The following is a 27,814-nucleotide window of genomic DNA, read 5'->3' as shown; positions in this document are numbered from 1 at the left end:
TGCAACTATATAGAGCTTTGGCAATACTGTAACTGAGGTCATGCTAATTGAATTGAGTATACCTTTAAGTGAGCTGTCAGGAGGAAACAAAGGTTTGCCAACACATTACTCTACTGCTGAGAAAGGCTTCTCTGAAACGATGTGCTGCAATGTCTGTGTATTTTTGAAGAATGCCAAGTAAAGGAAGAAAGTAATAACTCGCACAGAGTCTTAATACATCACTTTATTTCATTATTTTCCCCCTTCATTTGAGAAATACTATCCAATGATTTATTATGTTTGTGTTACACACACACCATCACTGAATTAATTCTAAAACCAACAATAACCTACATACAACAATAAGGAGCCCTGGCTCAAGGACGGACAACACAAGGACACCACACATGATTCTTTTCCAATTACAGTATATTTATTTAAAGAGAGTAACTCAATTGTGATATCAGTTAATCAGTCATGTGTGTAGTGTATGGGTGTGTTGTGTATGGGTGTGTGATGTGTCAGCAGGGCCGGACTGGGACCATAGGCCAGGCCGGGATTTATACACCAGCCAGGCCACTACCAGTTTCTTTGGGGGCGTTTTGCTGGATATATCGTCAATATGTACAACGTCGCTGCCCTCAGTTGCAATTTCCCTTGTGCTGGACCCTGAATCTTGACTTGTCTCGTCTTGTCAACCTCCTCAGCATCTGCTGGTACTGATTGGGATGGATTAAACTCTGATCAATAACTATAATTGAGAGAACATGAACATAGCTTGCTTATACTGTTGTCATTACATTTCCTTTGGTTTTGTTCAGTGTCAGTCATAGCCTATTGAAACAGTTTCCTCTGTACCTGCCAGTTCTGTCCACTGAACTCTGTCTGCATCTCTCCCTCAGGGCCATCACCATCAGCATCATCTGATAGTGGAACTGAATGAGGAGAACATGTAATCATTACATTAACAACTATTTATGAAATAACATTATTCAACAACATATATTATACAACACTTATTTTATCACTAAGTTGACCCTGTATTTGCATGGCCTAATACCATAATGATTGTCTCCCCTTTATAGGCAACATAACCATCTCAAGTTATTCACTCATAGTATGAGGGGTGTGTAGCCCCACAGTTAGCTACAGTCTAACGGTTATATTACACATATTTGCCTTAAGTAATGTTGAGAGCTTCATAGTATGAAGTAAATACTTAAAACGAAAGTTAATTATAAATCATATATGATCAATCATATTCTTGCATGAACCCATAATGAGAATGCTTCTTGATGGTTTTTGAATATGTATGTATGCTTACAATTTTAGTTGTTGCTGTTTGATAACTTTGCGTTTTAAAAAGAGGGTGTTGAGAGCTTCATAGTATGTTGAATACTTAAAACGAAAGTTAGTTATAATCAAATATAATCAATTATATTCTTGTATAACCCACAATGAAAATGCTTCATATTTTAGGTTTTTCTATATTTACACCATAAACAAAACAAAGTGGTTTGTTTAGTTGAGTGTAAGGCCTAAAATGATTTATGCCCTAATCTCTGATAAGAGAGTAGGCAGTTTTTTCCTCTCCTCTCACAGCAGGGAGGGGGGCTCCGGACTTAAGGAGAAACACATTGAGGCCTCAAAAAGGTGGTTATGTCATAGTCATAGAATATGTCTAGTCATGTTTTGTTTTACACAAACTTGGGAAGGTGTGTCTTATGCCAGAGCCAATAGAATATATTGGTTGGGTATAGAGGAGGTGTTTGTGGGTTTTCTATCCGGTTTTTTGAGCATATAAAGACTGGCTTTTTGGGATTTTCGGGGGGGAGAGAGGGGGAAACCCCTGGTATACTCTCTCCTGGTAAGCTCTGTCCTTCAGAGCTGGGTTAATAGCTCTCGGTAAGGTTCTCTCAAACTTGGTAAATATCTCTTGAATTTCTTGGTTGGAATGCTGAGTGAATTTCTTTGAATGAGTGAATTTCTTTGAATGAGTGAATTTCTTTGAATGCTGAATGGAATGATTTGACGGAAAGAAGCGTTTGAGTATTAGTACCCGCCTCCGTGAGGAACTTCCTCCGAAATCATGCGGACAGGTATGGGTTTTTGAATGTTAGTACCCGCCATCTGTGACGGAAAGAACCGTTTGTGAGTATTAGTACCCGCCTCCATGAGGACCTTCCTCCGAAATCATGTGGACAGGTATGGGTTTTTGAATGTTAGTACCCGCCATCTGTGACGGAAAGAACCGTTTGTGAGTATTAGTACCCGCCTCCGTGAGGACCTTCCTCCGAAATCATGCGGACAGGTATGGGTTTTTGAATGTTAGTACCCGCCGACTGTGACGGAAAATAAAAAGGTATGGAATTGATGTGAATTGATTTGGTGAATGAAAAGTTGAATGTGCTTTTTATTATCACCGGTCTTTTTATGAGGAAATGCCTCTAAATTCCATCGGGAGATTTTGAAATGTCACAACTGAATTGGGCAGTTGAAGTGAAACATTTTGGTAATAAATGTAAGACTGTGAATTAAAGTTTCATATTTGAACATGATCACAGCATCATGTTTTGTTTAGTATGATTATAATGTTGTAAAGAGAGAAGGTAAAAACCCTGTATTAGTTTGGACCTATTTTTCTTCAAATAAACTGATCCCACCTTTTGGACTGGGACAACTTAAAGGACATCTGTGCTCTCCTCTCCTGCTTCAAAGGTAAGACTGCATCCTGCCACACACACGCTTAGGTAGGAACACACCTCATTTACTGATACCAAAATCCTTCGGGATCGCTTAAACAGATTAAAAAGAGTTGTCTGAATTGAAACAGCAGTTAATTGAACCTGGTTCTTCGGGGAGTTAATAGAGGTGAGATCTTGCTGACGTTGGTGGATCTGAGCCAAGCAGTAAACTTACAAAGACTCAATAACTTCGGTCAGGTCAATTAGTAAGGTCAGAGTAATTTACCGGAATAAATTATCAGGACCTCACCTATACTCTAAACATGGCGCCCAACGTGGGGCTCTGTGAAAAGTAATACTTTTACAGAGTCAAAATACAAGAACCAAAACGACCTAGTGAAAAAAGTCGATGAGTACAAATCAGCGAAATACAGGCTGAAAGTCTTGTTAAAATACCTACCCGAATCCTAGAATATATATTTTAACTTAAAGTGTAGTAATTTAAGTTCATACTATTGCACCGGACTGAGGGTTATATTATATCGGATATTGCTGTCTGTTAAAGATGGCTGATGAGGTTAAAACGCAATTTAATGACTCAGCCAACCACACAGGGAGGGATACACAGAAGCAACATCCGGAGCTTCTGCTCGCCCTGGTCAGCTTAGCCCAGACCCATGGGCGTACCGCGACCTAAATACTTTCCTGTCATACTACCGTTTGGACAGAGAGCAACAAGCAGGTGGTATAATGTCTGAGACCCTACCTCCACCCTACAGGGATAAAAGCTAGAAAATGCCATTTATGAGTATCTACTAATCCTAGAATAAAACACATTGTTAGACATGATATTCAGGGAAAAGGAATGTTGGAAATAATAAATGTCAATTATTGAAAATCTTAAACTAGTCAACAAACCATGTTAGTGAACCCTGCTAATAGGAAGCTAAAACATGCAGGAGGAATAGCAGCAGCTCTGGCAAAGAGAATAGGTCCTAGCATGAAAGCACAGTGATAATATGATAAGGACTATTAAACTGTCAGAAGGCAAGGTGGTGATCAGATGACCCACAAATACTGGTTGTTTTGCATGTACTTTTAAGAGAAAACCTAAGTGGGAACTATCAGCAGATATCAAACCGCAACAATATCTTCAAAACTAATATGAGGAAGTTTTTTTGCGAAGCTAAAGCTCAAATACTTTACCAAAATCAACTAAACAATTTTTCTCATGAAGGAGTTTACACTTTTTGGAAAAAAATCTCCCCCTTTCTCTGCTCCTGAGGTGCTGCAGAAAAACCCAGCACACAGGGTCAGAGACAGGTGTGACCTCTGGAGGGGAAGAAAATCTGAACAGACCACGGAGCGACCCATTAAAAGTTTTATGGCCTCAGCACAGAGAGGAAGATGGAGATAAGAAACTCTCCCAAAGCAGGCCACCCACCCCCACCCAGCACAAGGGGAATAGTGTTCCTCTCACCAACGAACAAATAACCTCTTAACCAAGTCAGATCTAAAATAGACATAGCTCCAGTTGTTAAGAAAAGAGGGAGATTCAAACAATTATCTTAACACCAGAACAAAAATATCAATATCAAAAAACTGAGAGAATAATAATGGAAAATGGCAGAGGATGATGTCTGATCCAGATGTGGAGTTTAGGACCACAGGTAGTAAGCCACAAAGGGAAACATTGAAACCCTTAAAGAAAAACCGCTGCTCCAAAGGTAACACTGTTTACAGAGGGGAAATGCGAAAAGGTGACCAAGCAGCCACTTGGGCCTTTATAATGAAAACTAATTCAGGTGAAGTACTTTGAAAGCAAAAGGGTGCAATACTAGGTACAGTACAAACTGCTGAGGCAAAGGCCATTTGTTGAGGGACTTCTTTTTGCTAAACAACGTAAAATAACACACATCCGTATTGTTACTGATAGTGATTATTGTTACAAAGCGGGTAAAGAAGAGCTTAATAACTGGGAACAAAGGCAGTTCAATGTGAAAGGTGAAGCACTTACACATGCCCTTCAAGTGAGGGTCTTATTGCAGAGTTAAAGGCAGGCATGTACCTGGAGTGGAATCATGTCCGTAGCCATACAGATAAGATCAAATTAGACTATCAGGGTAATAGAGAAGTTTTACCTTGCTTAAAGCCGGGGAAGAGTTAACCACCTGACTGCCATATTCCCTAGAATATGGAAAAAGGGTGGAAGCATTCACGTACCCCCTGAAGAAGCTCCTCGGGTTGTGCGTGAACTACACAGCAGTTTAGGCCATGTAGGGCCTATTTCGGATGAGAAAATATTGTCTCCACAATTAAATCCTCATACCGAAACTGCGATTGCACTTACAACACACACGGTCAACATATCTTCAATGTGTAGAGGTGGATGGGTTCAAGAAAGTTCATCCTGAGCATCTTAAAATAATAGAGGAAGAACCACTAATCAGTTTTAGCGCTGACATAGAAGGTCCTTTTCTGACCCGCACTCTCAGTGGGAACAAGTATTTCCTGGTGACCTTTGATAATGGAGGGAGTCATAAACATGTCTATCCTCTGACCAGAGCAACTGGAACACAGTGTCTGCTGAAATGGCGGAACATATAAGTATGTTTTTCCTACAACTGAGAGAATAAGAATGGATAATACAACTGAATATATTCCTATATGTATGGAAAAGCTACCTAGGGCAAAGGTCAGGTCATATCTAACTATCACACCTTTTCCGTTTAAGTTCAGAAATCGTGTATGGGTGACCAGAAAGGGGCGAAGTCCAGAGAAGGGTTAGCTTAAAACTAAATCAGAAGGTTTGGATACAGTGAAGTCAATCTCTGCGGCCTACCCAATCCACTGTTGATGCCATCAGTCTCACATCACATGACATGTTTTGCACACACCCGTGGCAGTTAATGTGCTTTCTTCCACAGGAGAGGATGGCTTTTTGTGGGATCTTCCCGCAAGAATTTAGAATTTGTCTTGGTAAATTCGGTGCCAAGGGATATTTTATAGAGCAAAAGAGGGAATTTAAGTCTGAGTAACAAGTAATAGCTCAAATGCAAAGGATTTAACAGTAGAACTGTTAGAATCTTTAGTGCATTATGAAAAGAAAGATAGCAAGACGAAACTCTGTCTATTAGCATATGGATCATTAGAGCTAGAATGGAGAATACCTCAGTATCAAAGAGGAAATGGGAAATAACCTTTGTATTATTTTTCTCATTGTTTGTTAATTTTACACTATTAGTTTTCTTCTCAGTTATTTTAATTGTCATATGCCTACACCCTACAACAGTATTCATTTAAATTAGATTTTTTTGAGCACATCTTCCTCCTTCTTTTTTGCTGGTTTCCACACAGCATGGAGGTGTAGGGCTGTCAGGTCGTTAAACTGATAAGAGTAAGTGTTGTGTCCCGTCAATTATGTTAAGTTTTGTCATGTTAGTTTAGTTTATGTTCCACTTCCTGTTTTATGTTGTACTCACCTTGTCTCATTCCAGGTCCCTTTACTTCCTGCTCTGGTTCCTTTTCCCGCCATCATCAGTGTCTGCCCCGCCCCTGATTGTTTCCACCTGTGCCCACTTACCTCATGTATATATTGTCCTGTCTCCCCTTGTTAGTTGTCGGTTCGTCTTGTTCATTGCTCCAAGAAGTAAGATCTAAGCCATTGTTTAATGAAAGCCAGTGTTTTGCTTTTTACCCTCCACGAGAGCGCTTTACGTTTTGTCAGTTTGTTCATTCCTCTAAAAGAGTGATTTTGTTTATTTGCAAGTAAAGACTATTTTTTCTTCAAAACCTTTTTGTCTCTGGGTCGTGCATTTGAGTCCTCCAAGCTATTGAGTCAAGGTTCTTAACAGAACGAACCGACCAATATGGACTCAGCCGACCCCAAGATGCTCCAGACTGCCCTGTCTGCACAGGGAAACATCATCTATCAGCACCAGGGGCAGCTAAAAACCATTAGCCATGGAGTGAAGGACCTTTCAGATCGCCAGGAGGATTTCCAAACCTCTGTCACGTCGCAGGTGAACCAGCTGGCAGAACAGCTCCACAGAGTCCTCACTCATCTAGAGGCAACTGCTACAGCTCCGATTTCTGCTACGCCACCTGATGCTAATCCTGCTGCTAATCAGGCCGAGGTCAGTTTCTCTCCTGTCCCACTGCGGTTGGCATCGCCAGAGAAATATTCAGGTGAATCTGGCAACTGCAGAACCTTCCTAGTCCAGTGTGACCTGCATTACAAGCTTAACCCAGCCGCGTTTGTGTCAGATGAGGCTAAAGTAGCATTTATGGTCTCCCATTTAACTGGCAGAGCTGCCGCATGGGCCACTGCGGAGTGGTCAAGAGACTCCAGTATATGTGGATCTTTCACAGAATTCAAAGAAACTATGAGCAGGATTTTTGATCTTACTTCACCTGCCGCTGAGGCCACCCGTGTACTCATGCAGCTCAAACAGCACCCACGGCCAGTGTTAGATTATGCCATAGAGTTCCGTACCATAGCCATAGACAGTGGCTGGAACACCCCAGCATTAATAGACGCCTTCCGGAATGGACTATCTGAAACCATCAAAGACCACCTGGCTCCACTAGAACTACCACAAGACCTGGAATCGCTGATTTCCATGTCTATGCGAGTTGATAACCGCCTCAGAGAAAGAGAGAGAGAACGGCGCCGAACTGCAACAAGACATCCAAGCCACCAGGGGCGCTCTCTGGATAAGCAGCCTTCATGGGATCCCTTGTTTCACTCTTCATCAGGCCCAGCAGGAACAGCGCCATCACAGGCACCGGAGGAGCCAATGCAGCTCGGGAGAACAAGGATTTCTCCAGAGGAAAGACGGCGCCGCCTGCAGGAGGGATGTTGCTTTTACTGTGGCCAATCGGGTCACCAGCAGGCAACATGCCCGGGAAAAGGGCTTGCTCACCAACCATGAGGAGGGCGTTGGTGAGCAAGATTTCCTCTAACTATCCTCCTCGCACACTCACCCAGGTTAAAGTCACAGCTAACAGTCAGACACATACTCTGGGGGCGCTAATTGACTCTGGGGCTGATGAAAGCCTCATAGACTGGGATTTAGCTAAACGCCTTAATATTAAGACTGTCCCTTTCAAGCATCCTGTCAATGCCAGCGCCCTAGATGGCAGACTAATGTGTAAAGTAACTGATTGTACGGAACCCATTCAAGTAACAATTGATAATAATCATGTAGAGATAATGCAGTTTCATCTATTCAATTCAGCACAACATCCACTGATTTTGGGGTTTCCTTGGCTAAAGACACATAACCCACAGATTGATTGGGGTTCAGGACAAATTAAGGGATGGGGAGGGAATTGTGAACAGTCCTGTAGAATCCCACAAACCGTTGCAGTTTCGGTTAGAAGCTCAGATTTTCCTGACCTTTCCAAGGTCCCCTCATGCTACCATGACCTTAAGGAGGTTTTTAATAAAACCAAAGCTCTGTCACTGCCCCCTCATCGTCCTTTTGACTGTGCCATCGACCTGCTGCCTGGCGCACCCATCCCTAGGGGGCGCTTATACTCCATCTCGGGACCGGAGCGCGCGGCCATGGACGATTACATCTCCTCCTCGTTGAAAACGGGGATAATCCGTTCCTCTTCGTCACCTGCTGGTGCAGGATTCTTCTTTGTGAGTAAGAAGGATGGGTCGCTCAGGCCATGCATTGACTACAGCCCATTGAACAAAATAACTGTTAAGAACCGCCACCCACTCCCGCTGATGTCTTCAGCATTTGAACTGCTTCAAACAGCTAAAGTTTTTACCAAACTCGATCTTAGGAATGCTTACCACCTCGTCAGGATTAGAGAGGGAGACGAGTGGAAAACGGGGTTCAACACCCCAAGCGGACATTATGAATATCGGGTCATGCCTTTTGGACTATGTAATGCTCCTGCTGTATTTCAGGCCATGGTAAATGACATTTTGAGAGAGTATTTGAATGTTTCTGTTTTCGTGTATCTGGATGATATTTAGATTTTCTCCCCAGATAGTCAGTCTCATGTCATGCATGTCCGCCAAGTTCTCCAGAAGCTTCTTGAGAATCAGTTGTATGTGAAAGCTGAAAAGTGCGACTTCCATGCAACCACTGTCTCCTTTCTGGGCTATATTGTCACCGCTAATCAGGTGCAGATGGATCCATCCAAGGTCAGTGCGGTGGCCAACTGGCCCACTCTTGATAGCAGCAAAAAGGTTCAGCAATTCCTGGGGTTTGCCAACTTTTATCGGAAGTTTATACGCAATTTCAGTTCTGTAGCCGCACCTTTGCATGCTCTCACCTCCTCTAAAGTCTCCTTTCAGTGGACCTCCCAGGCCGAGTCCGCCTTCCAATGCCTCAAGAAGAGATTCACCACGGCACCTGTACTCACTGTTCCGGATCCCCAGAGACAGTTTGTGGTTGAGGTTGACGCATCCAACGAGGGCATCGGGGCTGTGTTGTCCCAGAGATCCTCCGAGGATAACAGGATGCACCCCTGTGCCTATCTATCGCGTAAGTTGACCTCAGCTGAAAAAAATTATGATGTGGGGAACAAGGAGTTACTAGCTGTCAAAGCAGCTTTGGAGGAGTGGAGACACTGGCTAGAAGGGGCGGAGCAACCATTTCTTGTTTGGACTGACCACAAGAATTTAGAATATGTTAGGAAAGCCAAGCGACTAAATTCACGTCAGGCCCGGTGGACGCTGTTCTTCAGCAGATTTAACTTCATATTGTCTTTTCGGCCCGGTACACAAAACCGTAAGCCAGACACACTGTCTCGTCTCTTTGAGCCTGAACATAATGCCAAGGAACCAGTATCAATCCTTCCACTGAACTGTGTGGTTGGGTCGCTAACATGGCAGATAGAAACAGATGTGAAGCAGGCGAATGTTGTGAGCCCGGCACCCAGCGAGTGTCCAGGCAACCGCTTGTTTGTCCCTGTGTCTTTACGCTCTCAGGTAATCCACTGGGCTCACACGTCCAAGTTCACATGCCATCCCGGCGTCCGACGAACAATGTTTGCCATAAAGCAGCGGTTCTGGTGGCCGGCCATGAAAAAAGAGGTCTCCGAGTACGTGGCGGCCTGTCCAGTGTGTGCCCGGAATAAGACCTCATCCCGGGCCCAGATGGGTCTTCTCCAGCCCCTCCCAGTGCCTCAGCGACCATGGTCGCACATCTCCATGGACTTTGTGACTGGACTACCGCCCTCCAAAGGTAACACTACCGTCCTGACGGTGGTAGACCATTTCTCAAAGATGGCACATTTCATTCCTCTGCTCAAACTTCCCTCTGCCAAGAAGACGGCAGAGGTCATGTTAACTCACGTGTTCAGAATCCATGGTTTCCCCAGTGACATAGTTTCCGACAGAGGACCACAGTTCATTTCCAACTTCTGGAAGGAGTTTTGCCAGCTCCTCGGCGCCACCGTCAGCTTATCTTCCGGTTACCACCCGCAGTCCAACGGTCAGACAGAGCGCCTGAACCAAGACCTCGAAACATGCCTCAGGTGCCTCGTGTCCCAGAAGCAGACCACTTGGAGCGATCACCTTACCTGGATAGAGTATGCCCACAACACTCTCCCCTCGGCTGCCACGGGTCTTTCCCCTTTCCAGTGTGCTAATGGGTACCAGCCTCCTCTCTTCCCTGCTAATGAGGAAGAAGTCAAGGTTCCATCCGCGCATGCCATGGTCCGACGCTGTCGGCGGGTTTGGGCCGGTGCTCGGCAGGCGCTAGTCCGGACCTCGACCCGGATGAAGTCAGCGGCGGATCGCCACCGGCGTGCGGCTCCCCTCTACAGGGCGGGCCAGAAAGTCTGGCTCTCCACCAAGGATCTACCCCTACACGTTCACTCCAAGAAGTTGGCACCGAGGTTTGTGGGTCCTTTCCCAATTTCAAGAGTCATTAACCCTGTCTCTGTGCGCCTCAAACTCCCCAGATCTTTGAGGGTCCATCCCACGTTTCACGTGAGCAAACTCAAGCCAGTTCGAGAGAGCACTCTGGTAGAGCACTTCCACCTGTGCCCACTTACCTCATGTATATATTGTCCTGTCTCCCCTTGTTAGTTGTCGGTTCGTCTTGTTCATTGCTCCAAGAAGTAAGATCTAAGCCATTGTTTAATGAAAGCCAGTGTTTTGCTTTTTACCCTCCACGAGAGCGCTTTACGTTTTGTCAGTTTGTTCATTCCTCTAAAAGAGTGATTTTGTTTATTTGCAAGTAAAGACTATTTTTTCTTCAAAACCTTTTTGTCTCTGGGTCGTGCATTTGAGTCCTCCAAGCTATTGAGTCAAGGTTCCTAACAGTAAGTTATGGCCCAGTGCTTGAGAAAACCCTTGGGGAAGTTTTTAAACTGAAAACAACTTTTTATGAATCAGAGAAATGATTTATACTTGATCTTAGCTATATTGTTGAGATTAATACCTCAGCAATCTACCAAGAGGATTTGAACCTGCCTAGCGGGGAAACTTCAGTCACAGAGCCTCAAGTGAAGCCATGTCCTGGACCCAGGAAACCTGTGCAGCATGGATCCAGCGGCTGAGTCACCTGTACCTCTGCAAGTGGAGGATGATGTTTCTTCCAGCTCTGAGGGACAGGCTGCATCTCTATCCGCTGAGCCACTCCGATCGCAGTGGATTTCCCAAAAAAGGACGACGACTACCTGATAACTGCATGGTCAGATATCAGACGCCAGGTAGCAGCAGCCCTACCTACCCCTGCCACTGGTCCACTTCACCATCTCCAACGACTTCGTGCTGGTCAAGGACTTCCGGAGAAAGAGCTGGAAATCCAACCGTTGGCAAGGTCCCTACCAGGTGCTCCTCATCACCCAGACAGCGGTCAAGGTCACCGAGAGAGCTACGTGGGTCCACGTCAGCCTCTACAAGGTCGTAGTCACAGGCCGGGAGAGACGGTAGAAACAGACGACAACAAGTGACGTGCCAAGTCACCACCAGCACCACACTCGCACCACATAAACCTAATCTCACACTGCACACACAGGAGGCCATGAGCGAGTGCCAGCTAAGCTGTTTCATATGCTTCTGGTTCCTCGTTTGTGATATCATTGTGTGGGGCCTCATTGACCTCGTCACAAAGTCATGAGCGATTATTGACGAGGTCTAAAAAATCCACAACAACTGTCGACCGAGTTATCTGGCTTTCGTTTGGAGGTGTCATCCAGGGAGGAACCTCAACCCCTCCATGGTCAGGGTCAAGGATTTACATCAGATAGCAACATGGATTTAGGAGTCTACAACTGGAACAACAGATTCTGTAGGCCCCCCGCTCCTGCAAGTGCCAGGCCGAGTGGGGGTGCGTACAAATCTATGATCATCATGACTTTTTTTTACTCGGGTGCCTGACCTGTGATGACGAGAACATTCCAGTGAGGTACTATGTTTTCGATGTTCTCCACACCAGGTTCATCAAAAGGTCGTCCTGATTTCACATACTGAAGAACTTTTCATATTGATGCTTGAAGTTTTACGTATGTAATATGTATGTGTTTTTACGATTTTATCTGTTGCTGTTTGATAACTTTGCGTTTTAAAAAGAGGGTGTTGAGAGCTTCATAGTATGAAGTAAATACTTAAAACGAAAGTTAATTATAAATCATATATGATCAATCATATTCTTGTATGAACCCATAATGAGAATGCTTCTTGATGGTTTTTGAATATGTATGTATGCTTACAATTTTAGTTGTTGCTGTTTGATAACTTTGCGTTTTAAAAAGAGGGTGTTGAGAGCTTCATAGTATGTTGAATACTTAAAACGAAAGTTAGTTATAATCAAATATAATCAATTATATTCTTGTATAACCCACAATGAAAATGCTTCATATTTTAGGTTTTTCTATATTTACAGCATAAACAAAACAAAGTGGTTTGTTTAGTTGAGTGTAAGGCCTAAAATGATTTATGCCCTAATCTCTGATAAGAGAGTAGGCAGTTTTTTCCTCTCCTCTCACAGCAGGGAGGGGGGCTCCGGACTTAAGGAGAAACACATTGAGGCCTCAAAAAGGTGGTTATGTCATAGTCATAGAATATGTCTAGTCATGTTTTGTTTTACACAAACTTGGGAAGGTGTGTCTTATGCCAGAGCCAATAGAATATGTTGGTTGGGTATAGAGGAGGTGTTTGTGGGTTTTCTATCCGGTTTTTTGAGCATATAAAGACTGGCTTTTTTGGATTTTCGGGGGGGAGAGAGGGGGAAACCCCTGGTATACTCTCTCCTGGTAAGCTCTGTCCTTCAGAGCTGGGTTAATAGCTCTCGGTAAGGTTCTCTCAAACTTGGTAAATATCTCTTGAATTTCTTGGTTGGAATGCTGAGTGAATTTCTTTGAATGAGTGAATTTCTTTGAATGCTGAATGGAATGATTTGACGGAAAGAAGCGTTTGAGTATTAGTACCCGCCTCCGTGAGGAACTTCCTCCGAAATCATGCGGACAGGTATGGGTTTTTGAATGTTGGTACCCGCCATCTGTGACGGAAAGAAGCGTTTGTGAGTATTAGTACCCGCCTCCGTGAGGACCTTCCTCCGAAATCATGCGGACAGGTATGGGTTTTTGAATGTTAGTACCCGCCGACTGTGACGGAAAATAAAAAGGTATGGAATTGATGTGAATTGATTTGGTGAATGAAAAGTTGAATGTGCTTTTTATTATCACCGGTCTTTTTATGAGGAAATGCCTCTAAATTCTATCGGGAGATTTTGAAATGTCACAACTGAATTGGGTAGTTGAAGTGAAACATTTTGGTAATAAATGTAAGACTGTGAATTAAAGTTTCATATTTGAACATGATCACAGCATCATTTTTTGTTTAGTATGATTATAATGTTGTAAAGAGAGAAGGTAAAAACCCTGTATTAGTTTGGACCTATTTTTCTTCAAATAAACTGATCCCACCTTTTGGACTGGGACAACTTAAAGGACATCTGTGCTCTCCTCTCCTGCTTCAAAGGTAAGACTGCACCCTGCCACACACACGCTTAGGTAGGAACACACCTCATTTACTGATACCAAAATCCTTCGGGATCGCTTAAACAGATTAAAAAGAGTTGTCTGAATTGAAACAGCAGTTCATTGAACCTGGTTCTTCGGGGAGTTAATAGAGGTGAGATCTTGCTGACGTTGGTGGATCTGAGCCAAGCAGTAAACTTACATAGACTCAATAACTTCGGTCAGGTCAATTAGTAAGGTCAGAGTAATTTACCGGAATAAACTATCAGGACCTCACCTATACTCTAAACAGTAACATTAAGGACATGTTTGGGTTTTGTGTAGCCTTATAGTCTCCAGTCACACAGAGCCTGTCACTAACTTAGCATTGGACTGAGAAACTGTTTTGTTGGTCGATGTGCACATCAGGCTACAATATAGAAATAAATGTGGCTCATAATGTTCGCTCACTTACTTTCTGCTTCGTCATTCTATCTATACCATACGGGGGGGGTTCTGAATAAATCAGTGATTTTAGCACATTTTGCTGCCTTTTTTTGTTGCATGATGGGGGTCCATCCTTCCACAATAATTAACCTTGCCGTCAGTTTCAGTCGGTTCAGTCCACACTAATGTAAACAGCAGGGCGCTGGTTTCGTGAGAAACGGAGTGTTACAGGCTTGGCCTGTCACTTTAAGAGTAGCATCCGCAAGGGGTTGTGGGTTTTGGAGTCTCTGTGTGTGTGAAATGTGATGGCCAAGGCGAAGTGCGGAGTTATGGAGAGAGAGACGAAAGTATAGAGAAAGTGGTCAGAAAATGAATAGTATCTAGTCTGTATGTATGTATGTATGTATGGAATACAGTGTCAATATAGCTTGAATAACATGAATAAACGGAGGTTCTTCCCACGGCACCCGAACGCCTCGTTTCCATCCTTTTTCCCCTCGAAATGTCTGGGCAGCTGGTTACCGGCTGACAACGAGCCAAGTCAGAAACCACCGGTGTGTATTCGAAACTACGGTTTCGGTGCCGAGATACCGTTAATAGTAATAAAAGGTAACAGGAGTATGGAACAACCAATCACATCTTCATTATTCTCCTGAAATTCAAGTGTGCCCATTCGCTAGTCTGACAGGTGCGTGGTTCTCACTGCGCCTCATACCGGTGCAACTTTGAACAACTTCAATATATGCCGCATTAATGCATTTGGCCTGCATTCACCGCATCTGGGCTAAATTAAACAGGTATTATTTTAGTCCTGTGTGTTTATTAGAGGCCATGTCAGCAGGCCACATCATATTATGCCAGCGTTGCGTTCACAATTCATACAAGCCACAAACTGGCAATCGAAACATGCTACAACCTGAGGGACAGTGAATGAGACACACCCACACACACCTTGAGGGAGGGAGGGACAGCTGATCGCCGTGCAGCCATCAGCTGTTCCCAGGGCCGGACTGGGACAATAAGTCAGGCCGGGAATTATACACCCAGCCAGGCCACTACCAGTTTTCTTTTGTGCCATTTTCCTGGATTTATTTGTCAATATTTACAGCGTTGCTGCCCATAGTGATAGCCCTACACTTTAAATCTACTACCCCAGAATAAACATATGGACATGGGTTACTATTTATATATATATATATTTATACTAAAAAAAATGTGCAAATCTATTTAGGAACCTATCCATGTGAACATATTTTAAGTGGAGGTGGACCTCAAATCCTCTAGGGGGGTCAGGGGGCATGCCCCCACGGTAAGATTTTTTTTTTTAAATGTTGGACTTAAATGCATCAATCTGGTGCACTTTGAGGGGAAAATAAAGAGACTACACCCATATGAAACAGAACTGTATACATTTAAATAATCATAAAACCATAAGGACATGGCCATAACAAATAACATACCATATCCAATATGAAAAAACATTGAAACTTGTTTATTTATTTGTTTTTGGTTCATTTATAGTTGTGAGTGTGTCTGGGCTCCTGAACTTACCTTTTTTCACCTTTTTTTTTTATTATTCATGCATATTTTACTAATCACTCCCCCTTCAAATGGAAATATGTGTTTACATAGGCTAAATGGGGACCAAACCGTTTGAGACCCACAGAGAACTTAGACTAAGTTAACTATCTAAACACTCAGAGTCCTTTATCTCACCTGAGCTGAGGTTATCAGTCTCTCAGTCTGACAGCAGAGGACTCTCCTCCACCTTGTTGACAGCTCATTATATCCGTTAGTGCCGCTAGCTAGCACCAGATGCTAACAACAACAATACAAGTAACCGGTGCCCGCGCTTTCTCTCTCGCTCGCTCGCGCCACACATACACACCCTCTCGAGCTTGAATAGGATAGGTTCCTAAATAGATTTGCAATTTTTTTTTAAATAGTAACCCATGTCCATATGTTTATTCTGGGGTAGTAGAGTATGGGCAGCAACGCTGTAAATATTGACAAATAAATCCAGGAAAATGGCACAAAAGAAAACTGGTAGTGGCCTGGCTGGGTGTATAATTCCCGGCCTGACTTATTGTCCCAGTCCGGCCCTGCACACAGAGACCAATCGAGGGCATTAGTGTGTGATCTGTATGAAAGTGGCCATGTCGGCAGGCCACATCATGTAGACAGCCAGTCACCCTCTGTGAGGCAGAGTCAGACCCACATTTGCGCAGCGTTGCGTTCACAATACATACATAAAAAAAATTCCTCAGGCTAGCAGGCCACTTAACAGGCCAGGCCATCGGGAAACCTCCCGGTCCTCCCGATGGCCAGTCCGGGCCTGGCTGTTCCCGAGCGAGAGAGAGAGCTGCTAGACACAACTCTTATTAATCCCCGTACCAGATACTATACAATGCTAACGGAGGCGAGACGGAGGTTATTCACACGCTTATCCACAAGTACGTTATTCACACGCTTATCCACACGTACGTTATTCACGCGCATATCCACACGTACGTTAAGAACATGCATATCTAAGATGGCGCTTTCTAAGCTACGCCGCCACCACGTGAGCGCGTACTTTGAGCGCACTTATGATACGTCGCCGTGACGTCTGACATCGTCGTGACGTCGCCTGTATTCTACGTCACCCCATTCAAAATTGATGGAGGCGTTGGCGCACGTTGACACATTAGTTCTCCGCTCAGTCAGCTTAGTTATCTGTTCTTTGGTACAAGTCACACCTTATACTAGTCTACACTCCATTCAGACGAGACATGTACCACGTGAAGACACGTTACGCTCGTGTTGTGTTCAAGGAACCTGTCCTTGGCCAGGAAAAACAGGCACTCGCTTGTTTAATTATATTGCGGTCTAGATTTCTTCTTCTTTTTTGAAGTGAGAAGTGGACTGACTGACGGACAGACGGACTCCCCCCCCCCCCCAAAACGAAAACTCTCTTCGGTTCTCCACAAATTACACAAGTCACCCAAATCAGCGTTAAAAAAGCGGGAGGCGCCGAAAAGCGACTAATTTGCATCACTGACACTATAATTTTGTTTGTTTGTCTGAATACCTTGTTTCTCTTGTGCATTAAGAACACTTGTGTTAGGCCATGATTTAACAATAAATAGGTTCTATACAGTACAAAATACCACGCACTGTCCGCCCTCCCATGCCACCCTGGCATGACCTCTTGCCCCCCCTTTGCCACCCCATGTAACATGTTCTAGAACCGCCACTGTGTGTGTTTAACACTTGATGGATGGGAATTAGAACGAATGATCACCCTCCCACACCCTTGAAAAATAACCAAGACATGATGCTTGTAACGACGGGCGCATAATAATAATTAGTAGATGTATAATGGTTAATTGGAACAGTGTCAGGCAGTGATTGTCACTGTTGGAAGAACACACGTCGGATCTTAAAGGTAGGGTAGGTAAGAAGAATGGAGAAACCAGCTCGAGTGCGCTAGAATTTGAAAGTACACAACCGGAAGAAATCTGCCTCTTCCTTCAGACTTGCTTACAGAGCCCCTCCTCCAACACACATGAACGTGCACATGACCAATGCACATGACCAATGACTGCACGAGATAAGTTTGTGCACAGATGGAAGGCTGACAGGCAGGTCGGCCATCCAGTTATTTTAGCCGGACCGGCTAAATTGATTGCTCGTGCTTTTTACAGCGCCACGGCTTCCACAGATGATATTTTTGTAAGTATTTATTGTCAAAGCATTTCATATATTCATTGCTATCGGGATGTTAAGAGCATTCCATGGAATATAGCAAAAAGTGTTTCTGAAGTGAATTACCTACCCCACCTTTAATACATTTATTTATTAAAGATTGTTTTGTTGCGGATGTTTCGGACACTGGGAGGTTCCATATTGTCGTTCATCTGAGTGATAGATAAATCATTTAGATATGAATGATCGTATTATTATTGAGTATTATTGGTGGTAAAGTAAATATCCGTGACATTCTTCAAAGTAAATTCAATGAAATGATTGATTGTTGATGAAGTGTAAACGTACCCCTGCCTGTCTCTTTCTCACAGGGTGTTCGGTCAAAACAGTTCCCAGTGGCCCGCACTATAAATAGTTCCGGGAGGGAATCACCAAGTGGGAATCGGGCAGAGGGGAAGTTTAACAGTACTTTGCACCTATTTATATTTGAGTAATACATGTATGTAGCAACAACTTCATCTTCGCCTGTTGCACTTGTCATTTCAACGTTAAAAACAATAAAACGGCATATGAATTGCTTCGTCGCATTCATCTAGGTCCTCTGTCTCGAGCCAGTGAACTACCGGGCCTTCTAGTACCTTGGAGTGCACCAGCTGGGCGTACAAAAGTAGGTCTTAACTCTAATGTCGGGCTTAGCTACGTCCGACTTAGTGATTCGAATTTACACCGAGTGCACCAAGCCTGACTAGTCTCGGTCGTAGCTGCGCCTGGTCTTAAGTGCGCGTCCACGTGAATACACGCAAAACAGTAATTGTTGCCAAGCAACACACGTCTACATAATTTAACACTCGAACTCCTCCATTCAGAGCAAGCTAAGACTTGGATAACGAAGTCATGGATAACGGAAACCAAAAGAAGAGAAAAATGACGCCCACACCCCGAAAAAGAAAGAGGGATTTTACAGAGCTACAGCGTGAACTGGTGGAGAAAGAGATCGTTCATGTGGAGGTGGAGACCACACAACTGAGAGCGGAACTTGACAAAATTGAGCTGGAGAAGGAGAAATTAAGACTCAAAATTATAATTCTTAAGAATCAGCAAAGAATCACTGAAGAAGACAATTTGTCATTCACCATTCTCTAATCATATTTGTTGTACTTGTTTTTAACTCAATTTCATGTTAACAGTTCTCCAAATGTTGTTATCTAATGTTCTTGTGTGTGTTTTTTGAATAAAATAGGCTATAAAACGGCCTAATGAAAATATGTGGTCACAATGGGAGCTTATTGAAATGCAATTGCAAAAAAACAGCGTTCATATTACAAATATACGTATATGTTGTTTATTATGTGATTGCGGTTAAGTCGTCAACAAGACGCACTGCCATAGTTATTTTCCTTCTTGCCTGTTTTACGTTACTATGGATACTAGTCTGTCTTTCCGATTTACGCTTACTCCATACTAGGCGTAAAAGTTACACCCGGGCGCAACGCATACAGTGCTTAAGTCTAAGTGGTGCACTAGTCATAACTTTAGTTTGGTCTTAACCTTCGGTTCTACGTCGGATGTAGAGTTACGCCCAGCTGGTGCACTCCACTCCTGGAACCGAGGGAAACTCTGAAAGAATACGCCCATTCGCTACAAATCAATATATGATTGGTTGATCAAACTGTCAGTCCAAACGTACGCTCTCATTCAGTGCAACGGCCAGGGCATTATATCAAGGATGTAGAATACCTTGGTTGAAGGATATTCTACCCAGAGACCCAGAACAAGATCTGATTGGTTGCTGTCTTTTCTAACACAAAACCACTGAAATGCGTAGTGCATGGTCCGAGAAGGACAAACAAATCAACGTAACACTGTAATATTACAGATCAACAACACATATACGATTCTCATTTATTCATTGTATATACATTTGTATTACATTTGATTTATATAATTAAATCGATTTTTTTGTTTGTTTTATCTGAGTGTTCCACTTCCAGGGTGTTCTCTGAATACATTGAAGGCCCTGACGGTTCGCCACTGGTATGTATTCTTGGTGTATATATATTTATTGGGTATTTATATATTTGTGGTTAATGGTTTAATGTTAACATTTAATGACTTTTAAATTAACCAGTGAATGGTACTGCCAGCCAATTACGTCGTTTGACTGCAGGTTGTCAGATTCATGTCACATTAAGCTAGCTACCTAGCTTTACTGTAGCCTTTGTTCAATAAGTTGTTAGCTAACACTGGTGATGTCCGTGCCTTGAATAAATCAATAAGTGCTGAAATTGCTTTAAGATCAGCATTTGTAAATATGTAAAACTATTATATTTAGTTAACAAGATCGAAAGCTGCAGAGGTTTAGAGTCAAGTTGTAGAAATAAGTTAAGTCACATCCTGATAATAGTTAGCTATTTGGAGAGTGATAGGTGTCTGAGTTCAACTACTGGTGTACAATTTACTCTTTAATACTTCTGTGATATGCATATTGTAAAGCATGTTCAACTGTATCATTAGACAGACATTTAACCTTACTGATCATCAAATGTATTCAGAGAACCAATGCCACTAGCATTAGCTAACAAGTAATTACAGAAACAGCTACCTTTAGTTTGCTTAGTGCAATCTGCTAACCTACTGACTCTTTAGCTGAGCATCGTAGCCCACAACATTTCTCCGGGTAAGGATGATTTATCATTTGAGATGTCTAACAATACAAATAAATAGGGCTGATGCTGAATCTGCTTTCCTAGAACACTAGGTACACAAGGAGAAATGTCCCCGAGGCTGCACCACTGTCACTTAACAACCACTACTGGTCTAACCTTCTCCCCTCTCCCTCTTGCCAATAAGCATTATATTCTTCAAAATGATGTAGATTCAGCCCAGCTCATTCAGCCATCTATTATGGACAATGATCAGCAGCTCACCTTGATTCAGAGCTTCTAGGGCTAAAGACGTAACTCCCACTGAATTCGCCCTTGCATTTGCACAATATCTGTTTGTGAGCAATTTCCCATACGAGACAGGTTTCTACAGCTACCATGTTTATTTGACATTCATTGTTTCTAGCGTTGAGGTTAAATTCCCATATGGTTTTACCTTGTCCCATTAGCCGTTGCAATAGAAACTTAGAGGCAGAACAGGTTTTGATGGGAGTGTAGCTACATCACAGAGTAACCTCTTACTCATTCACCATCCCTGCCATGACAGAGGGAAAGCAGAATTTGAAGAGACAGGTTTGAAAATAATTATCTTATGATGGATAATGTTTCTGTTGTGAAAATGTTCATTTTATCAGGGTTAAACGAGACAAATAATTACAGACTAACTCTTTTCACATTCACTTTACTGTATTACTGTGTGATTTTGTTTCTCAATATCTCTCTCATCCTGATCATCATCTTGGATGAAAACATGCATGAACCCATGTACATCTTATTGTGCAGTTTTTGCATTAATGGACTTTATGGGACCACAGGTTTCTTCCCTAAATTCCTCTTAGATCTGCTGACTTCTTCTCAACAAATCTCATATGAAGGATGCCTTTTGCAGGCTTTTGTCATGTACTCGTTTGCTTGTTGTGATTTATCCATTTTAGCAGTCATGGCTTACGACAGATATCTGGCTATATGTCGACCACTACACTACCACTCTGTCATGTCAAAGAGGAGGCTCTCTCAGCTCATATGTTTCTCCTGGCTAACACCTTTCTGCGTTTTCTCTGTTAATGTTCTGCTAACCTCCAGACTAAAGCTGTGTAGTTTCAAAATACATAGAATCTTTTGTGTCAATTGGATAATTGTCAAACTTGCTTGTTCTGATGCTGACACCCTTCCAAACAACATCGCTGCATATATTACAATAGTCGTTTATGTGTTTCATGGGATTTTCACAATTTGGACTTATATGCATCTTGTTAAAACTTGTGTTAGGTCCAAAGAAGACAGGGTAAAATTTATGCAGACATGTGTTCCTCACTTGACCTCTTTAATCACATTCCTTGTTGCAATAGTGTTTGATTTGATGTATATGCGATTTGGCTCCAGAGATATACCTCAGAGCCTTCAGAACTTAATTGCTATTGTATTTCTGCTGATTTCTCCTGTGATTAATCCTCTAATATATGGATTTAAACTGACCAAGATACGAAACAGAATTTTAGGTTTAGTGTATATTAAAAGAAAATAATTGCTTCAGTTGAGTATATCTTCAAATTTAACAGATTGTAAAATTTAAAAATGCAATGTTTAGGATACGTCATAAGAATGGGAAAAGGTTTTCATTAAAATGTCAGCAGAATGTAATTTAATACGAACAAATAAATACAAGCCTGATAATATGTTGATAATTTGCTACATATGCATGTGTGGCTACAGTAAATGGACATTTTATGTTTTGCATGTAATGCATTTAGAGCTTGTATAGATATCTAATGGACAACACTTCTGTTAAATAGCACATTCTTACAACTCTCGTTTTAATGTCTATGCTCCTGATCATGATGTTTCTACATCTTATACAAAATATAACAATTACCTGCACACTTTTTCCATACATTAATTTACCTTGCCAGAAAATACGATACCAGCTCAGGTCTCTGAATAAATATACTTACATATATATACTCATATTCTGTATGTATGTATGTATGTATGTATGTATGTATGTATGTATGTATGTATGTATGTATGCATGTATATATATTAATTACTTAAAGTTATGCACAATACATCCCTATTTACATGACGGTTCATCCATTTTGCATTTACTATCCACCACATGGTATTATTTTATTTTGTATGTAATAATTTGTCCCTATATTTAAACTGATATTAAATGTTGTGCTTAATTTTTTCAAATACTTATTTCAACGACGTACAAATTCATTGCACACACACTATGTCTTCTAACCTTCGTCCTATAGCCCATTACCTGCAGGTAATATTGTCAGGATATATATTACTTCAACATATTGGAAAAAACAACAACTGTATTGTTATTACTTGATCACTGTGATTTGCTTGGAAATTAAATTTTGTCAGCCAATTATTCTTTTCAGTTTTACATTTCTATTGATGCTAAAACAGACACTGATCATTTTTAGTTCTAGAGGAGACATTCATTGCTACTTTCAGGCTTTTGTAAAAGGATTAGGGCTGTCAGTTGATAAAAAAAATGTATCGCATTAATCACAACAATTCCTCTCTTATCTAACATGCAAATAGTTATCTGATGTGTGTGTTTTCTGTTCTATTTTACTAAACGTTTGTAAAGCCACAAGATAAAGCTGAAGGTATTTTGCTTACATCTTTACCATAGTGGAACGGTACAATAAACTTATTTGAATTAACCAATAAATAATTTTTGTCACAAATGATTAATAAAGAAACCTTGTTTATGTAAGGAACAGTTCAAATGCTAATACATCTTCACTTGTATGTTTTTTGTTTAATTTTAAATAGAACATATATTTCATCTCAGTTAAACAAGCTCCAGTAAATATCTGCCATGAATCTGAACACAGTGTGGCCCAATTCCAATCCAAAGGAGGGAGCCTCGTTTAGCTGCGAGTCTCACTCCGCCATGGAGTTCACTCCGTCACGGAGTGGGAGTGGGTAGGGTGTGATTTGGAATTGGTCCTGAGTTACATGTGCGTTAGGAAGTGTCATAACAACCAGATAAAGAGACGACAAAGGATGACAATGTTACGGCAATGAAGTGAGGCGCTTCAGAGACCACTGGTCAGCCCTCACTACCCTGAGTACCACCAGAGCACCTTCATCTTGGTGTGTGTTTAACACTTGATGGATGGAAATTAGAACTAATGATCACCCTCACCATTGAAAAATAACCAAGCCATGATGCCTGTAACGACGGGGCGCCATTACTATAGCGCATAATAGGGTTGCAAAATTCCGGGAATTTTCAAAGATGGAAACTTTCCACGGGAATGAACGAGACTTAACGGGAATAAACGGGAATTTGTGGGAATAAACTGGGAATTTTCTAAATTGAAGGTTGGCTCTGGAACCTTACTTCTGGATAGGGGTTGGGCTCTATTCTTCTCCGGAGTTGCTCAAGGTGTTAGGTGCCGGGCGGGTGTGGGGATACTCACAAGTCCCCGGTTGGGTGCTTCTTGTTGGAGTTTACCCCAGTGGACGAGAGGGTCGCCTCCCTACGCCTGCGGGTTATGGGGGGGAAAACTCTGACTGTTGTGTGTGCTTATGCACCAAACAGCAGTTCAGAGTATATGGCCTTCTTGGAGACCCTGGAAAGAGTCCTGTATGGGGCTCCTGAAGGGGACTCTTTAATCTTTCTGGGAGACTTCAACGCACATGTGGGCAATGATGGAGACACTTGGCGGGATTGGGAGGAATGGCCCCCCTGATCGGAACCGGAGTGGTGGTTTGTTACTGGACTTCTGTGCTAGTCATGGATTGGCCATAACAAACACCATGTTCGAACATAAGGATGCTCATAAGTGCACGTGGTACCAGAGCACCCGAGGCAGAAGGTCCATGATCAATTTCGTTATCGTATCATCGGACCTGAAGCCGTATGTTTTGGACACTCGGGTAAAGAGAGGGGCGGAGTTGTCAACTGATCACAATCTGGTGGTGAGTTGGGTCGAGTGGCGGGGGAAGCCTCTGGATAGACCTGGTAAGCCCAAACGTGTAGTTCGGGTGAACTGGGAACGTCTGGAGGAGGCCCAAGTTCAGGAGGCCTTCAACTCACACCACCGGCGGAGCTTTTCGGGCATTCCTGTGGAGGTTGGGGATATTGAACCAGAGTGGTCGGTGTTCAAAGCCTTTATTGCAGAAGCCGCGGCGGGGAGCTGTGGTCTCAAGGTCTTAGGTGCCTCAAGGGGCGGTAACCCTCGAACCTCCTGGTGGACACCGGTGGTCAGGGAAGCCGCCTGACTGAAGAAGGAGGCCTTCAGGGATTTGTTATCCCGGGGGATTCCCGAGGCAGTTGCAAGGTACCGACAGGCCCAAAGGGCAGCAGCCTCGGCCGTGGCCGAGGCAAAGCAGCGGGTGTGGGAGAAGTTTGGAGAAGACATGGAAAAGGACTTTCGGGTGGCACCAAAGTTGTGCTGGAAAACTGTCCGACACCTCAGGAGGGGGAAGCAGGGAACCATCCAAGCTGTGTACAGTAAGGATGGGACGTTGTTGACCTCAACTGATGGAGTGTTAGGGCATTGGAAGGAACACTTTGAGGAAGTCCTGACCCCGACAACTCTGCTCTCTATGTTAGAGGCAGAGCTGGAGTATGACGGGGGATCAACACCAATCTCCCGGGGGGAGGTCACTGAGGTCGTCAAACAACTCCACAGTGGCAAAGCCCCGGGGGTGGATGAGATCCGCCCAGAAATGCTGAAGGCTCTGGGTGTTGAGGGACTGTAATGGTTGACACGTCTCATCAACGTTGTGTGGAAGTCGGAAACAGTACCGAAGGAGTGGCAGACCGGGGTGGTGGTTCCCCTTTTTAAAAAGGGGGATCAGAGGGTGTGTGCCAATTACAGAGGCATCACACTACTCAGCCTCCCCGGGAAAGTTTACTCGAAAGGAGGGTCTGGCGGATTGTCGAACCTCAGATTGAGGAGGAACAATGCGGATTCCGTCCTGGTCGTGGAACGACGGATCAGCTTTTTACTCTCGCAAGGATCCTGGAGGAGGCCTGGGAGTACGCTTATCCGGTCTACATGTGTTTTGTAGACTTGTTGAAGGCGTATGACCGAGTTCCCAGGGAGTGACTGTGGGAGGTATTGCAGGAGTATAGGGTGAGGGGGTCTCTACTCAGGGCCATCCAATCTCTGTACTCCCAAAGCGAGAGCTGTGTCCGGGTCCTCTGCAGTAAGTCGGACCCATTTCCGGTGAGGGTTGGCCTCCGCCAGGGCTGCGCTTTGTCACCAATCCTGTTTGTAATATACATGGATCGTATTTCGAGGCATAGTCGTGGGGGAGGGGGTCTGCAGTTCGGTGGACTAAGGATTGCACCACTGATTTTTGCAGATGATGTGGTTCTAATGGCTTAATCGGTCTACGACCTTCAGCACTCACTGGATCGGTTCGCAACCGAGTGTGAAGTGGCTGGGATGAGGATCAGCACCTCTAAATCTGAGACCATGGTTCTCAGCAGGAAACCGATGGACTGTCCACTCCAAGTAGGGAATGAGTCCTTACCCCAAGTGAAGGAGTTCAAGTATCTCGGGGTCTTGTTCTCAAGTGAGGGAACAATGCAGCGTGAGATGGGCCGGAGAATCGGAGCAGCGGGAGCGGTACTGCAGTCGCTTTACCGCACCGTTGTGACAAAAAGAGAGCTGAGCCAGAAGGCAAAGCTCTCTGTCTACCGGGCCATTTTCATTCCTACCCTCACCTATGGTCATGAAGGATGGGTCATGACCGAAAGAACGAGATCGCGGAGATGGGTTTTCTCCGCAGGGTGGCTGGTGTCTTCCTTAGGGATAAGGTGAGAAGTTCAGTCATCCGGGAGGGACTCGGAGTTGAACCGCTCCTCCTTCGCCTCGAAAGGAGCCAGTTGAGGTGGTTCGGGCACCTAGTAAGGATGCCACCTGGGCGCCTCCCTAGGGAGGTGTTCCAGGCACGTCCAGCTGGGAAGAGACCGAGAGGTAGACCTAGGACCAGGTAGAGGGATTATATCTCTTCGCTGGCCTGGGAGCGCCTTGGGATCCCCCAGTCAGAGCTGGTTGATGTGGCCAGGGAAAAGAAAGTTTGGGGCTCTCTGCTGGAACTGCTGCAACTGCTACCCCTGCGACCCGACCACAGATAAGCGGGAGAAGATGGATGGATGGATGGATGGATGGAAGGTTGGCTCTTCATAGGGAACTTAAATATAGTTGGGGAAAGTATATTTTAGCATAATCTTGACTAAAACAAACAGATGCCATTCAAGTTCACTTGAATATCCATGCCATAACACACTGCTTACTGCATGGCTATTGAGACCACACAAAGGTTCGCAACAGGCTCACAAATCTGAGAGTGGAAAAACTGGTTGGCATTCGGGCAAACCTAAGGCTCTTTGAGCCTGACACAGAGCCATCCTCAACAAGGCTGGACAGTGACACTGAAGAGGAAGACTTAGAGTTGGATGTTGATGAGGCCCAGGAAGAGCCCGTTGACTGAAAGGGTTTAGCAAAAATGCAGAGGATTGCTTGAAGGAAGATTTGCATGTTTAATGGGACCTTTTGGAGGGAGAAGGGCTCTTTTCATTTAACTTTGAGGCGATTTTTGGATGGGGGGTGCATTTTTGTTCATTTTTTAATGAGTGGGGTTGGGGGGGACGAATAACATTTAACTCAACATTCCTGTTTTCGTTCTTCAATGAAACAAATAATTGTTCAACAAAATAATTAAAACTTGTTCTGTTCTACTTAAAAAAGTTTTTTTTAAATCTGTTGAAATGTCATGTTTTTTTGTTTAATTTTGCATCGAATATTTAAAAAATTCCCCAGCTTAACTTCCCATGGAAACGTTCCGGAAATGTACCGGAAACTTTCCACCCCTGTGCAACCCTAGCGCATAATAATCATGACATATTATGTATAATGGTGTGAGCACCTCCGCTCACAGTCAGGTTTAAAGGAACAGAAGAATAAGTGGTCAGCAGAATAGTAGAACACAGACGTGGTGCGGTGTCGTCCTGCTTGTGTTCGTTCTGCGGCCAGAAAAGTCCTCCCAGGACCCAGCCTACTGCTAGAGACCAGAACAGGGGCGGACTGGCACTAAAACTCATCCCGGGACTCTCGACTGGCCCACTTCGGTAAGTAAATTGCGCTAGTAAATTGCCAACGGGGGGGGGATGCTGGTGACTTATCCGACCGGCCCACTTCAGTACCGGCCCATCGTCCCGAACATCCCGATGGCCAGTCCGCCACTGGACCAGAATCAGGTTACAAGCATGCTTTTTACTGAGAGCCTAATTACCTGATTCTGATCAGCTGTCTGGTCTCCTGCCGAGCGAGAGGGGAAATCCACCACGACCATCCGGTTACCCGGCCTGTGGATCACCTTGAAGTTGAAAGGCTGTAACGCCAGATACCACCGAGTGATCCGGGCCTT

At 43.6% G+C, this 27,814-nt stretch overlaps 2 protein-coding genes across 2 annotated transcripts in view; one reads left to right on the top strand and one right to left on the bottom strand.

The window, feature by feature from the left end:
• Positions 1-396: 396 nt before the first annotated feature.
• Positions 397-27,814, bottom strand: part of LOC117467037 (GTPase IMAP family member 8-like) — a 47,441-nt gene continuing 20,023 nt past the window's right edge. The window contains exon 6 of the mRNA XM_034110597.1: positions 397-914. The gene's annotated coding sequence lies outside the window, so the exon portion shown is untranslated. The remainder of the gene's footprint in view (positions 915-27,814) is intronic.
• LOC117467038 (olfactory receptor 6B2-like) lies at positions 20,988-21,920 on the top strand. The gene has a single exon (XM_034110598.1). It carries the CDS (start codon positions 20,988-20,990, stop codon positions 21,918-21,920), a length of 933 nt encoding a protein of 310 aa, XP_033966489.1.

Source organism: Pseudochaenichthys georgianus, chromosome 21 (assembly GCF_902827115.2).
Source record: "Pseudochaenichthys georgianus chromosome 21, fPseGeo1.2, whole genome shotgun sequence".
NCBI classification, from domain to species: domain Eukaryota; kingdom Metazoa; phylum Chordata; class Actinopteri; order Perciformes; family Channichthyidae; genus Pseudochaenichthys; species Pseudochaenichthys georgianus.
This window is presented reverse-complemented; position numbering and strand designations above follow the sequence as displayed.